The following is a 15,215-nucleotide window of genomic DNA, read 5'->3' on the forward strand; positions in this document are numbered from 1 at the left end:
TGCGCTGCTCTGGTTCATCAGAAGTGGCTTAGTCATGCTGGCCACATGACCCGGAAGTTGTACGCCGGCTTCCTTGGCCAGTAAAGCAAGATGAGCGCCGCAACCCCAGAGTCGTCTGTGACTAGACCTAACAGTTAGGGGGCCCTTTACCTTTACCTTTTATCCCAGAGTGTGCAGTTTGGTCTCACCCTATGCCTAAGAACATGCCCTCTCTCTTTTTAAGATGGAAGATGAGGACTCTATTTTACCTCGGAAGTTGCAAGCAGCGCTCGAACACATTCTGGAGCAAAGGAACGAGCTGGCAAGTGACAAGGAAGAGGGTGCTCCCAACGGCAAGCAAGGTAAGGTTTAAAACCTCTCACCTTTTTATTTTTCGCCGGGGAAAATCACACTGAGCTTTTATAAACCTCTACCATGTCATTCCCCTTCCAAAAAGTAAAAAGGCCAAAAAAATTAGCCTTTCCTCGGAGCAAAGGTGCTTCAGCACGTGGGTTGCCCTTTCCCAACTCTCAGTATCCTCCTTTTTTTTAAAAAAAAATAGCTTTTATTTAAAATTTTCTTGTGTTACAAAACAAACAAATAAACAAGGCATCTCCATTTTTGATTCATAGTCATTTTCAGTTTGTTTACATACTGTATGAGACATTATCGTCATTGACACCATGCAGTTGGGGGTAAAGAGAGAGGAGAGAGATGGGAGGGTAGCCTTCCTTTGTTCTCTATTCTGCATAGTGTTTGTGTAGTGCAGTGTTTCCCAACCGGTGTTCCGCGGCACACTAGTGTGCCGCGAGACTTTGCCTGGTGTGCCGTGGGAGGGAGGCGGGCTCCCTGTGCTTCGGGCAACAGGCTGCCGCCCCAAGCCTTGCGCGCCTGGCAGGAGCTCCTGCCGGGCGCGCAAGGCTTGCAGACACTCGCCCGAAGCACGGGGAGCCCTCCGTAGGGCTCCCTGTGCTTCGGGCAACAGGCTGCCGCCCCAAGCCTTGCGCGCCTGGCAGGAGCTCCTGCCGGGCGCGCAAGGCTTGCAGACACTCGCCCGAAGCACGGGGAGCCCTCCGTAGGGCTCCCTGTGCTTCGGGCAACAGGCTGCCGCCCCAAGCCTTGCGCGCCTGGCAGGAGCTCCTGCCGGGCGCGCAAGGCTTGCAGACACTCGCCCGAAGCACGGGCAGCCCTCCGTAGGGCTCCCTGTGCTTCGGACAACAGGCTGCCGCCCCAAGCCTTGCCGCCTGGCAGGAGCTCCTGCCGGGCGCGCAGGGTTGCAGACACTCGCCCGAAGCACGGGGAGCCCTCCGTAGGGCTCCCTGTGCTTCGGGCAACAGGCTGCCGCCCCAAGCCTTGCGCGCCTGGCAGGAGCTCCTGCCGGGCGCGCAAGGCTTGCAGACACTCGCCCGAAGCACGGGCAGCCCTCCGTAGGGCTCCCTGTGCTTCGGGCAACAGGCTGCCGCCCCAAGCCTTGCGCGCCTGGCAGGAGCTCCTGCCGGGCGCGCAGGGTTGCAGACACTCGCCCGAAGCACGGGGAGCCCTCTGTAGGGCTCCCTGTGCTTCGGACAACAGGCTGCCGCCCCAAGCCTTGCCGCCCGGCAGGAGCTCCTGCCGGGCGCACAGGGTTGCAGACACTCGCCCGAAGCACGGGGAGCCCTCCGTAGGGCTCCCTGTGCTTCGGGCAACAGGCTGCCGCCCCAAGCCTTGCGCGCCTGGCAGGAGCTCCTGCCGGGCGCGCAAGGCTTGCAGACACTCGCCCGAAGCACGGGGAGCCCTCCGTAGGGCTCCCTGTGCTTCGGGCAACAGGCTGCCGCCCCAAGCCTTGCGCGCCTGGCAGGAGCTCCTGCCGGGCGCGCAAGGCTTGCAGACACTCGCCCGAAGCACGGGCAGCCCTCCGTAGGGCTCCCTGTGCTTCGGGCAACAGGCTGCCGCCCCAAGCCTTGCGCGCCTGGCAGGAGCTCCTGCCGGGCGCGCAAGGCTTGCAGACACTCGCCCGAAGCACGGGCAGCCCTCCGTAGGGCTCCCTGTGCTTCGGGCAACAGGCTGCCGCCCCAAGCCTTGCGCGCCTGGCAGGAGCTCCTGCCGGGCGCGCAAGGCTTGCAGACACTCGCCCGAAGCACGGGGAGCCCTCCGTAGGGCTCCCTGTGCTTCGGGCAACAGGCTGCCGCCCCAAGCCTTGCGCGCCTGGCAGGAGCTCCTGCCGGGCGCGCAAGGCTTGCAGACACTCGCCCGAAGCACGGGCAGCCCTCCGTAGGGCTCCCTGTGCTTCGGGCAACAGGCTGCCGCCCCAAGCCTTGCGCGCCTGGCAGGAGCTCCTGCCGGGCGCGCAGGGTTGCAGACACTCGCCCGAAGCACGGGGAGCCCTCCGTAGGGCTCCCTGTGCTTCGGGCAACAGGCTGCCGCCCCAAGCCTTGCGCGCCTGGCAGGAGCTCCTGCCGGGCGCGCAGGGTTGCAGACACTCGCCCGAAGCACGGGGAGCCCTCCGTAGGGCTCCCTGTGCTTCGGGCAACAAGCTGCCGCCCCAAGCCTTGCGCGCTTGGCAGGAGCTCCTGCCGGGCTCGCAGGGTTGCAGACACTCGCCGGAAGCACGGGGAGCCCTCCGTAGGGCTCCCTGTGCTTCGGGCAACAGGCTGCCGCCCCAAGCGGCATATAGTCAATATAGGCACAGAGTTAATTTTTTAAACATTTTCTAATGGTGGTGTGCCTCGAAATTTTTTTCATGAAACAAGTGTGCCTTTGCCCAAAAAAGGTTGGGAAACACTGGTGTAGTGTATGGTGTCAGCATCACTTGGGTAGGTCCTTCATTTGTATATTTATTTATTTTTATTGTCATTGTGAGAGATTGGACGGATCAGAGCCTGGTATCCTTTTTTCATATGAGATGACTGGAATATACCAAATATTTCATGATGTCCACTTCATAGCCCCTCTGCGTGGGTGTGGAGATTCCACAAGGATGGGCTTAACCATGTGGCTGAACCTGCGCATGAAACCTTCCTTATGTCAAGTCAGACCATTTGTTCACCTGGCTCAGTGTTGGGGAAGATCCACAGCTCTGGGAGAGTCTCTTAAGCTTAAGCCAAGAAAGAGTATTCTCTATAAGTACCCCGTCTATTAACATCTATCTACAATTCTACTAGCATCTCTCAGTATTGTGAATAACAACAAACTTACCTTTTGTTGGTATCTACATGAACTTATCTAAAAGACTCAGTTAAGCATTTGAAAAATCTATTGAAACCAGACATTATAAGTACATTTTAGGCTGGGTAGTTCGCAAGTCTCTGTGGCTTTGTTTAAAGTTTTGTATTTTTCTCAGAAGGTTGATAAAGTATGTATAATTATTGTTCTGTATATTAATCACCAACGTGTTGCATGAGTCGCACTACTAGGTTCAATCCACAGCAACTCTAGGTAGGGCTGGGAGAGAACCCATCTGGAATCCCAAAGAGCTGCTGCCAGTTGGGGTGGACAGTACTAATCTAGATGGAACAATGGTCTGGCTCTAAATACGGCAGCTTCCAAGTGTCTGTGTCCACAACACTGGCTGCAACTTTGTAGGGTTCCAGGCTGAAGCCTTTCCCAAACCTTCCTGGAGATGCCAGGAATTGAACTCGGGTCTTCCTGTGTGCAGAGCAGGTGTTCTGCTACTGAGCTACGGTCCTCCCATCCCAAATCTACACCCCGGCGAGTTCTAAGGATGGGACTGGAAGAGAACAGGTTAAGGCCAGGTCTTCTGCTAACCAATGTTTTCCCTGCTCCTTTTGCCTCCCCCATCCAGAGTCCAGCCCCTTGAACGAAGTGGTGTCGGAAGCATTCGTCCGCTTCTTTGTGGAGATTGTGGGGCACTACTCCCTCTTCCTGACTCCCGCCGAGAGGGAAGAGAGGACCCTGCAGCGGGAGGCCTTCCGGAAGTCGGTCTCTTCCAAGAGCCTCCGGCGTTTCTTGGAGGTCTTCATGGAGACGCAAATGTTTGGGGGCTTCATTCAGGAGCGAGAGTTGCGGAAACAGGGTGCTAAAGGTGAGAGAGCAGGAGGACGGTGAAAGGGGCATACAATTAATTAAGTGTGTTTTTCATCAGTCCCCCCCCCTCCCCCGCTTTGGCCCTTTCATCATGTAAGAGCTGATCAGGTGGCATCTGTGGGAATGTTGAGGATAGTAAAAAGGTAAAGGTAAAGGGACCCCTAACCATTAGATCCAGTCATGGCCGACTCTGGGGTTGCGGCGCTCATCTCGCTTTATTGGCCGAGGGAGCCGGCGTACAGCTTCCGGGTCATGTGGCCAGCATGACTAAGCCGCTTCTGGCGAACCAGAGCAGCTCATGGAAACGCCGTTTACCTTCCCGCCAGAGCGATACCTATTTATCTACTTGCACTTTGACGTGCTTTCGAACTGCTAGGTTGGCAGGAGCTGGGACTGAACAATAGGAGCTCACCCCATCGCAGGGATTCAAACCGGAGAGGATATATGGATTAAATATTATCCTTCCTCACTCACGCTAGTGAGCTAGTAGCAGCGCACATCCCTTGTACATAGCAGAAAGCTAGTTGATAGATTCGTTAGAACCATTTGAGTTAAGCAATCCAGTCTGGCTTGTCCATATTGGATTGTTCCTGGTAAATCCCCTTTTGTTCCCTTTTAAAAGCAACAACGACACCAGTCTTCTTTTAGAAAGTAATGATAAGGTTTGCTTACATTCAGTTCACAGTATGATCCTGAAGGCAGGCTTTACCTTTTAGTTACAGAGAAAAGTGTGGGTTCATCTTCTTGTGAGGGATGAGCCCATGTGCTGCTGGCTGAGAGCCAGCACACAGCAAAAGAGCAGTAGCAAAAGAGAGTGAGATAGAGAAGAGGAAGACTGGCCCCTTGTAGGGTCTGCCAGGGTCACGCCCATCTACCTGGTCACATGCAGGGGGAGGATGCTCCAGACCAGGTGTGACAGGAAGTCCTCCTGGCTGGAGCAACATTCCCCTGTGTGTCCACTCTGGGCAAACAGGAAATGTTGTATTTGACTGCTTTTGTGATGTTACATCCCACAGCACCTGCAACTGGAACTCACCAGGTTTTTCTTTCTTTCTGCGTTCTGTTTCCCACCCCTTTGTAGGTTTGTTTGAGGTACGTGCCCAAGAGTACCTAGAAACCCTTCCCAGTGGAGAGCAGAGTGGAGTCAATAAATTCCTGAAAGGGTTAGGTAAGAGATCCTGGCTGCTGCTTTGGATTGCAGTGTGCTTTTATATCCCATCGCGTGTCCTAAAGTCAAATCACAATGCGTGTGGGTTTATTTGCAATATAAGCACCATCACTGCTGTATTTATGTTATGCACAGTAATAAAAGAAAAAGGGCAGATCCTTACCCCAAGGACACTGCATTCTAAATGTAATTTCTGATGGGTGAGGACAGGTTTACTGTGGATGGGAGTGATAACAGGGGATGAACATGAGGAAATGTGTTTTGGGTATGTTTTAACTAAGGATGAGGGATTACAGGTATTAGATGTAAATCAGGGATGGCTATCCTTCCAGTTTGAAGGCTATTGCCTCTTTTATAGTTCTGTACAAGAGGGAACTGCTTCTTCTCATACGGCAGTGTTGCAAAGGTTTGAAAGGGTCTCTTCCCGTGCCTGGCAAAATCTCCTTGTTTTGCAGGTATAATTGATAGCTTCTTGTATCAGGTATTGCTTCCATTGCTGGGAATATTGGGCTTTTTAAAGCAAAATCCCCAGCTGCTGGGGAAATGCAGTTAACTTGTAAGCAAAGCATGCTGCTACTTTTCGTATGTTTTACCATCTGCGTTGTGGCTCCATAAATGTCATCAGCCGTCTTTGGATGGGATTTATGTCATTGCTATGTTGTGTAAACTTTGCAACGTGCCATTTTGCAAACTTTATGGTGTGTATAGTGAGGAACCTGGGTATTGCACTTGTTTATAAATACTGGGCCGTGTAGAATGCAGGTGGGGAAATGTGGTGAGGTTGGTTTTTATCTGTTTTCTGGAGACGGGGGATTTTAATCCAATCCCATTGTGCCAGAATCACATGGTTTCTATATCTTTCTTTCTTTGTTTTTTGCCTCCCACCCTTCAATCCCTTCCAGGTAGCAGAATGAAATTTCTCCACAAGAAATGAGACCTTAGAGTGCCACTGTTGCAGGGAGAAGTGATTTCTTTCACAGTTCAGCAGACGGAAAATGGACCAGTTTTTCCCCATTCCCATTTTGCCTGCTCCCAAGGAGGGGAAAGCCCAACCCAGGAAGCAGGGTGTCCGGGAGTTGTGCTTAGATGAAGAGCTGGCCTCTGGTCTCCTAGAATGGTGCTAAGGGGGACACAGACAAAGAGGCTGCTGGGAGGGGACTCTCAGCTTCTACCAAGAACATGCACTGGACAAAGCATTCTTGAGACTCTCTCCATTGGCGCTTTGCAGATTTCACGGTGGTTTGTTTTTCCCCCTATTTCTTAGCTATTAAACATTTTTAAATGTTGTTTTTTATTTATATTGAGGTTAAGAAGAGTATTAGCCAATGACACTTGCCCCGGGCTCCTCTCTCAAATGGCAGCAAGGAGGTTGCTGGATGGAAGCTGCATTAACCTGGACTCTCAGATACTGACGGGGACCATATGATGAAAAGGGGGCGAAGCAGGAGGCAGTTAGAGGGAAGGTGAGGCAGGGGAACCACTGAAGCTGCTGAGAATTTGATACCCACTCCAGCAACCACTATGGGATGGAAGATTTGCCGTCCCTCCTAGTGGGCATCCTTTCTCGGAGTAAGCTGAGAGGCTGATGCGATGTAATTAAAAGTGAGTGATGTTAAAGAAAATGTGTCCAGTCATTCTTACCATTCACAAGTGGCTTTGACCTGACTTTGTTCTTTTCCTCTTTCGTTTCTCTCTGCTCCAAACAGTTTTGCATGAAAGGGAGAGCCTCCAGATGTCCTTTTCATTGTGCGTTCAGGACTATTTGGGCTTGTGATGGTACTTGGGGTTGTTTTACACAATCCTGCTTTCAATTCAGTTTGCCCCTGCAAACATCTCAGGACAGAGCTTGTTGTTATTATCTATTAAATATGCATACCGCCCTTTCTTTGCAGATCTCAGGACAGTTCCACAGAGCTCGTGTTCCATATTTGCCTGCTGAAATGCAACCCTTCATATCACAAATGTTCTGCAGTTTTCTTTGTACGGCAAAAGTGGCCCCTCCAGGTGGAAATAATGTGGGAACAGTGGGGAAAGCATCATAAGTGGAGTGATGTGTAGACAGTTCCGTATAAAGCCATTAATGCATTATGATTACATCAATGGCAATGTTCTGCAACATCCATATATAAAAACAACAACAGCCCGGGCTGGTCCAAAGAGATAACGTTGGGAGCTGTTATCAGAATAATATTGATGATGTTGTTATGGGGTCTTAGGCCCCCTGGTGGCCAAAAAAGTGTAAATCGGTTGCTTTCTCATGTGGATCTTTCAACACAGGCTTGCATATCATTTGGTTTCTCTAAGCTTGCCTATGCTTAGTGCAGAGCTTTCCAAAGTGTGTGTCAGCTGCAGTGTGTAGGTGTGTCACGTGAACGCTCCTCCTGGGGGGGGGGGCTGGAAAGGGGTTAGTTTAACCTCCATTTTGCTAGTAAAACTGAATTACCATGTCGCGAAATGCTTATTTCTAAAAAGTGTGACACCCGTATGAAAAGTTTGGAAAGCTCTGGCTTAGTGACTGCTGAATGTGTGAAGCCACTCTGCTGAAAAGTGCTGCATTTGTGTGGCACAAAAATTGCATCGATGATTTGAAACCTGTGGTGATTTGTTCATGCACTCACCGAGCGATGAACCTTTTCCATTATGTCTTCTACTTTCATGGACAGCCCCAGATAAGAGGCCCCTCCAGTTACTCTGTTGGGTGGAAGATGTCATGCTGAAAACTCATCAGTAGGCCAGAACCATATATCACACCTGTGCTTAACAATGGGGATGGGGGAGTACTGGCCGTGGAAATAGTAACGGTACCCTGGGAGGGAATTCAACAATTGGGAGGGGAGAGACATCTGTAGCTCAGTTCCTTTTCCCACTGAGGGTCTCAGGTTCAATTCCTGGCATCTCCAGGTAGGGCTGGGAATATCTCCTGCATGGAGAGCTGCTGCCAATCAATGTAGACCATACTGAGCTAGATGGACCAATGGTCCAACTTTATACAAAGCAGCTTCCTACAACAGTAAAATTTGGGACCTAAAATCTGACTCAAGGTGCTTGAGGAGCCAACTCTGCTGTTTTGTGTTGGCAGAGGTTTTGTCAAAAATTCACTGAAAGGCTCCAGTTTCGTTAGCTTCCATTTTTACTTAAGGCTCCTTCTCCCCACCCCACCTTATTCTTGTGTTTCTCACAGAAATAAGATGTGGCGGAGGTTTGCTTCCTGACGTCTCCCCCAGAGCACGTCTGGACTCTTTGTATCAAAAGGAAGCTCCTATTTTATCCTCCTGCTCATGGCGGATTCAAAACGGAAGGTCGTGTTTCCCCCAGCCCTTCTGTCTGTTGTCAGTGCTGAGAATGAAAGTTGGCCGTAGGAACACTGGGAGTTTGCCTTCTGCCAGGTCAGACTACTTGCCCATCTAGCCCTGTACTGTTTACTGTGACTGGCAGAAGCTCTCCATCATCTCAGCCACCAAAAGGTCTCTCCTATTACCTGCTACTTAATCCTTTGAAGTGGATATACCAGGGAATGACTCTGGGACCTGCTGCATTCAGGTGACTCTTATCAGTGAGCGATGGTCCCTCCCTAGGGGCACACTGTGTCAGTAGGGAAACCTGTATGTTTTGCAAGCCGTTTGTCTTCTCAGGGTCCATTCCCCAGGACTTTTTTAAAGCTTGCATAGGTCCGTGCACACCTTGTGCCTTTTCCTTTTACACCTGGGCTCTGGGACAGAGGCCAGTGATGACTTACATGTTGTAGCCTAAACTTAGGATCCTATACCCTGTTGCCAAAGTTTGAATATATCAAGGTTTTCTGCCTAGCTGCAAGATCACAACTGGTGCCCTTGTGCCAGAGTAGACCTGGACCTTGAGACAAGTTGCAGCAGCAGCAGCAGCCATAGTTCTTGGGTTTCTCCAGGAAATGTGAAGACAAAAAAGCTCTGTCTCTTTGCTCATTCACCTTCAAGCTGAGAAGGGATACCTGTTGAAGGTCCCTCCTCATGGGAAGTGCTGATGGGGTAACCGAAATCAAAACAGTCAAAATAAACTGAAAGTCTTTCTTTATTAAGAGATTGTACTGTATCAGTTTAGATAATGTGAGCAAACATAACTTGCAACGTTTGAACAGAATGCCACTTAAAATCAGTTTTTTTTTAATTCTCTCTCTCTCCCTCCCCCAAATTGTACAGCTTTAGAAGCATGAACACCTGTTGGGGTTTGTTGGCAGCTCCTTTTTTAAAAGTCTGACAGGAACTCAGTGTCTTTTATCTGTTCTGGATATTCTGGAAGAAACCACCTGTGGGAGAGAGCAGACAGACAAATCATCAGGGGAACTCTCCTTGATGAGACACCAACCTCAATATCTTCCTACAAGCAGACATGGATTATCTGAGGTATCCATTAAATAAAATATCCATTTATCAATGTACTACTACCTTTATTTTTTTAAAAAAAAGCACACACAGATGAGCCGAAAGGTTAGACCTGTGTTATCAAAGAACACAGAGGAAGTTTTGAAAGCGAGGTATCTGAATGCATTCAGTAGGAAATCACAACTGACTTAATACTTGAATCTTGGTGGTGGAGATATTAAGTGCAACGACAGATCCAAAGTTTGCCTCCTTAACATTCAGATTGCATCTACATAGTAGGTAGCCAGCACAATTCATTTTGTAGCTGAGTGTGACTTGAATGGAGTAACCTGCAAGGATTCTACTGCCCTACGTCCCAATCCCTGTCCTCAATACTACCTTTCAGTATGCACTCTGGTCAGTGACCGAAATAAATCAATTCGTTCATTCATACCTTTCAGTATGGCTCAGTAATGCTACCTTGTCATTTCCCATTTCATTCATTTCTAGTACAATGGGCCCAATGCCAGACCCCGTAGCAACAATGTCTATGGTTTTAAAGGTTTGTGTGGCATGGAATGAGATGTGCAGATTGTAAGTGGGAACACCCTAAATCTGTTTCCTTATTTTGTGGCTGCAGTGCCTCCTGCTAGCTAACAGTGGATGATGCCACATGGTGTCCATGTTTCAAAAACATCATTTGAGAACCGCATCTCTTCCTGTGACTGATAAGCTAGTTTCTAGACTCTTATCTATCACCACAGGTAGGCTCAGATGATGAAATGCTCCTCTGTATATTTAAAACACCTGTAACCTCTGCATATAAAGGTAAAGGGACCCCTGACCCTTAGGTCCAGTTGTGACTGACTCTGGGGTTGCGGCGCTCATCTCGCTTTATCGGCCGAGGGAGCCAGCGTACAGCTTCCGGGTCATGTGGCCAGCATGACTAAACTGCTTCTGGCAAACCAGAGAAGCACACAAACGCCATTTACCTTCCTGCCAGAGTGGTACCTATTTATCTACTTGCACTTTGACGTGCTTTCGAACTGCTAGGTTGGCAGGAGCAGGGACCGAGCGATGGGAGCTCACCCTGTCACGGGGATTCGAACGGCCGACCTTCTGATCGGCAAGCTCTAGGCTCTGTGGTTTAACCCACAGCGCCACCCGCATCCCCTCCACATATAGAAAGCAACATTTTAAGGAGGAGAATGCTTGGATAGAACCATTCCCCCTGCTATTTAATTTTCTATTTTATTTTTGCAGGGAGGATTCAAAATACATGACACACTTCCCTTGCACACAGAATCACTTAAAGTGGTGCAGCCCCAAATACAGAATTAGCTCCACAATAAGAGCTTGACCTTTCATTGAGAACTTTCACACAAAGGAGATTTATTTCAGTATGTCCAACAGAAGCCAGCCCCTCCCTTTCACTTGTGTCTTAGGCTTTCTGCTGTGTTTTATGTATTACCTGTTTCACGGGAAACTGCTTTCAGGTCGCACTTCCCTCTCGGCAGCTTGCAGGTATAGAGGCCCAGGCAGCCATCACAGTCTGAGGGTTTTCTGCAGGCCTTTGACTGAATCCCAGGACAGGAATACTGAGAAGGAAAGGAAAGGAGAATCCCTTTAGGCACCAGTGCTAAAGGCATTAAGAAGAGCTTGGCCTGCTGCATCCAACACTATCTTCTCACATGGCAGCAGCACACTGCCTGCCTGTGATTCCCAGAAATTTAGACACAGACTGTCCCTGATCCTGGAGATGTCTGTCTGTTTAAAAGTCTTTATGAACCACTTAATGGTTCAAAAGCCTCTGGGTGGTGCAGAGTGCAAAAACCAACAATATATTCATTTATTATCTGCATACAGAAGGCCTCAAGTTCAGTCCCTGGCATCTCAAGACAGAACTGGAAACCACTTCCCGTCAGACGGACCCAGTGCTCTGATTTGGTTCCAGGCTGCTTTCTCTGTCCCTCTAAGGCAGGGTTGGAGAACGTGTGGCTCTCTAGCTCTTGTTGGACTACAGTGCCCACCATCCCTGACCATCCACCATGCTTGCTTGTCCTGATGGGAGTTGTAGTTCAGCAACATCTGGAGGGCCCTAGTCCCCACTGCCATAAGGAGGGCTTTTACTCACCGTATCCGTGTTAAATTTCCCATGTCCTTTCAAGTAGTTCTGAAGTCCTGGGCTCATACTTCTCGGAGGGGACAGCTGGGGAACCTGCTTCTTGCCGCTGGCCTTCTGTTTGACATGTCCCGTTTGGGGTTTGCTTGCCGCTCTGCTGTGGGCTCTGCCACCTGCTCCAGCTCCTGCCTCCATCTTCCGCAACCTGGCAGAAGGCAGCCTTTGGGCTTCCGCCTCTCTGTCTCCTTCACGGGGTGCGTGGAGAGGCTTCTTGGCTCCTCCAGCCCCTGCTGGGTCCACCAGCCCTTTCCCAGCCCATTTCCCATGGACTTGAGCCAGGGTGCAAAACTGAACGGACAGGACAGCAAAGGTAGCCACTGTGGAAACTCTCATCCTCTCTTCCTGCCTGGGTTTTCTCTCTGGGCAAAGGGCTGCTGTTGCCTTGGAGCTTGCTGGAGAGATTAAAACCAGCCACACATGCATGTGGGTGATGTATCTGCGTCAAGAGTGGGAGCCCTTTTATGCATCTGGATTCCCAGCTTAACCCCTACCCCACCCCCTTTTCCCCCCTTTTTGTGATATTGAAATTCTAGCTCGTGCCTCCTGCTTGGAAAATCCTCCCTCCCTCTTTCCTTTACGCCCCCACCCCTCAGCAGCAACACCCAACTCCTTTGTCAAATGCAAGCATGTCCTTCCCGCTCAATGCCACCTTTCCCCATTGTGGTTATGGAACAATTTGATTTTTATTATTTTAGCTAAGCAGGTGCTGCAAGGTACTGAGTGAGCTGGGCTGGTTTAAAAAAAAAAAGCTTTCCTAGGCTGGGCAAAAGTGTGTCACCTGTGTGCACAGATTAAAGCTGTCTGTGGACAAACTCCAGTTCCCTTGGCCTGAAAGTCGCCTTTGACTGGACTTAACCGTCCAGGGGTCCTTTACCTTTTTTACCCTTACCTTACAGATTAAAGGTACTTTCTTGCACTCAATGCCTTATTTTAGATGTATTGATCAGTCCTGTTTGTCACCCCTCCTTGGCATTTTCAACTCGTTTTGTTCTACTGGATAGGAATGTCGGCTGTGAAGCATCTTCAGATCACAGGCACTACCCTAAACTGAGCTCTGATCTAAGCTTGGTGGCAGAAAGTGTTTCAGGCCCCCTGAAGGAGGCTGGCCTGGAGTTTTAGCCTACCACTGTGCCTGGTACAGTACCTTGGAGAGGAAAACCACAACTGCCCTTTTGTGGGACGTTTCCTTTGAGCCATCTTGTATGCTGCTGAAGAAATCCTTCCCCCCCTGCAAGCATTGGAGCAGAGACACTACATGCCTATTGCTCTCTTGAGTCACCACCGTGACATGTAACTTGGGGCAATGCCCTCACTAGGGTCCATTTTGCCACACTGCTGTTCCCAGCAGCCTCTGTGACACTACAAGAGCTCCTAGTCCGGGAATACAATTTGGTTGGCACACCCCACCTTTGAGAAAATTGGTTCAAACCATCACTTGCAGAAAACAGCCTAAGGCAGAGGTGGCCAATGTGGTACGCAGTGGCGTAGCGTGGGTTGTCAGCACCCGGGGCAAGGCAAGTAATTTGCGCCCCCTAACCCTAACCCCCAGATGTTGTGCCCGGTGCGGCCGGCCCCCCCTGCACCCCCCACGCTACGCCACTGGTGGTACGTTCCAAATGTTGTGGACTGCATCCCCCACCATCCTTGACTGATGGCCACACTGCCTAGGGCGGATGGGAGTCATAGGACAAAACAAAATGCTGCATATCTGTGATAAAGTACAGAGTTGGAGGGCAACCGATTAGGTCGCCACATTGGGTGCCACACCACAGGGGTCTCCACAACGATGCTGTAGAACGGAGCATGAGAGCACAGGGTGCTGCTGAAATTTGGGAGCCCAAAGTCCACCACCGCTTAATTGAGTTAAAACACATTTGAGCCCACCTCCCACATACATAAATCAGAGTCACGTAACATGATAGAGGTAGCAGTGTCTCGACTGTGTAACCAGGCTAAATGCCGCCTTTTGGCTTGAAGGTAAAATTAAAATTAAAGTAAAATTAAAATCGTTACATTCAGTTTCAAAATGAGCTTCTTGCATCTTCTACTACTAACATTGCACCATCTGTTAATTTTTTTTTTTATTTCTAATAGTTCTTCATGGGGGACAGGTTGCATAATTCAAGTTTTCTTGGTGCAGGGTTTCCATTTTTAAATTTTTTAGGTCATAGGCCTAGCCAGTGCTTTTTTTCTGGGGGTACACATACCCCTAAACATTTTGTGAATCTTTGTAGTTTTGTCCACATTATTTTTCCCAATTTGAACTATAAAATGGTGATTTTCTTGAGTCAAAATGAGAGTACCCCTAAACATTTTTTAAGGAAAAAAAAGCACTGGGCCTAGCAATAAAGAATGGTGAAGGGGTAAAGCGAAGATGGCGAGACCCAGCCAGCCTCCCTTCCTCTTCTCCTGATGCAATCACGGAGCCCACCTGATTCAGTTCAAAAGCAGGCCCAGGTAGGAGAGAGAGATGTTGATGCATCTGCCCATTTCAGGGTGCAGAAGGGGCTGCCCGACTCTTAAGTCATCTTCCAGCGCTTTGCCACAGGCCACTGCTGAGCCTTGAGCCTTGCCACATTCACGCTGGTGGCACAGATGTCTGGAGAAACTGGCTCATAAGAACGGAGAGAGAAGCTGGCAGACAAGAGGCCCATCTGGACACAATCATCCATGTCTTCTCCAGCAAGCAGCCCAGCGAGGATTCCAGCCATTAAGCTGAAGAGAGAAGAGGCCAACTCAGCTCACCAAAGGAAAAAGACTAAGCTCTTCAGCAACTGAATTTCACCGTTTATGGTGGTTTTATTTTAGTGTTCTCATCCTGCACCCCAGTATAAACCCCTTGTCCCTCTCCCAGACCCACATTTCCCTGGCATCAGAGGATGACTGTGGTGCTGGCACCACCATGAGTAGTTGATGGAGAACCTTTTGAGACGTCGAGGTCTTGAAGGCTCCCATTTCAGCAAAGCCCAGCTGCCCCACTAAGAGGCTCCAGGTGCTTTTTCCAATTGCGGCGTCTGGAGGCACGTGGAGCAAAGATGTCAATGTCTTGTTGAGACTTAATTGCCTCCATTTCTCTTTCTTTCATATAAAGGCTCAGGAAAATGACAGCTCACAATAAACCTTCCCGTTTCTCTCACCACCTCCGGATAAATATTTGGACTAGCGATTCCTTAGCAATGCCGCGTACATGCTGGCACTGTTATGTTGTCACAGCAACCAGGGGGGCAGGGGCCAAGGAGAGGAAGGTGGAGGAGCCTGATGCTGTGGCAGGAACCTCTCTGGGCAGTTCGTAACATACCTGTCGCCTGCTCCAGAGACATTGACTATCTCCTCCGCGGGGACAGGGATCGCTGGGTAGTGAACAGCACACAGCTTATCTACAACAGTGGCCTGCAAGGTGAGATAGGAGAGAGAATGGGGGAGACACCCTGAACCTGGAGAAGTGTAAGACGAATGCCAGCTCCTTTTATACACTGTCAGGTGAATGCTAGAGGTAGAAAAGACCCTAGAGGTGGGGAGCCAGAGA

General features: G+C 49.8%; 2 protein-coding genes and 1 long non-coding RNA gene across 9 annotated transcripts in view; 1 reads left to right on the plus strand and 2 right to left on the minus strand.

The window, feature by feature from the left end:
- DENND2A (DENN domain containing 2A) overlaps positions 1-6,792 on the plus strand; it is a 66,120-nt gene extending 59,328 nt beyond the window's left edge. For all 7 annotated transcript variants that reach the window (XM_083700054.1, XM_083700048.1, XM_083700049.1 and 4 more), the window contains exons 17-20: positions 224-341; positions 3,761-4,000; positions 5,084-5,170; positions 6,073-6,792. In XM_083700054.1, coding sequence (XP_083556180.1) covers positions 224-341; positions 3,761-4,000; positions 5,084-5,170; positions 6,073-6,104 — 477 coding nt within the window. In that variant the 3' untranslated portion in view covers positions 6,105-6,792. The remainder of the gene's footprint in view (positions 1-223; positions 342-3,760; positions 4,001-5,083; positions 5,171-6,072) is intronic.
- Positions 6,793-8,414: 1,622 nt separating this feature from the next.
- LOC310826325 lies at positions 8,415-12,519 on the minus strand. Its single transcript, XR_014555749.1, has 3 exons — positions 10,979-12,519; positions 9,180-9,452; positions 8,415-9,094 (listed from the first exon to the last, which is right to left on the minus strand). It is a non-coding gene; the product is annotated as an uncharacterized lncRNA (long non-coding RNA).
- A 1,087-nt stretch (positions 12,520-13,606) lies between these two features.
- Positions 13,607-15,215, minus strand: part of LOC310825980 (uncharacterized protein) — a 38,280-nt gene continuing 36,671 nt past the window's right edge. Inside the window, exons 20-21 of the mRNA XM_083700287.1 lie at positions 14,988-15,079; positions 13,607-14,404 (exon numbers count right to left, since the gene is read on the minus strand). Of these exons, the coding sequence (XP_083556413.1) occupies positions 14,209-14,404; positions 14,988-15,079 (288 nt within the window). The 3' untranslated portion in view covers positions 13,607-14,208. The remainder of the gene's footprint in view (positions 14,405-14,987; positions 15,080-15,215) is intronic.

The sequence above is a fragment of the Podarcis gaigeae genome (genome assembly GCF_964106915.1).
Source record: "Podarcis gaigeae genome assembly, chromosome: 10".
Classification (NCBI taxonomy): domain Eukaryota; kingdom Metazoa; phylum Chordata; class Lepidosauria; order Squamata; family Lacertidae; genus Podarcis; species Podarcis gaigeae.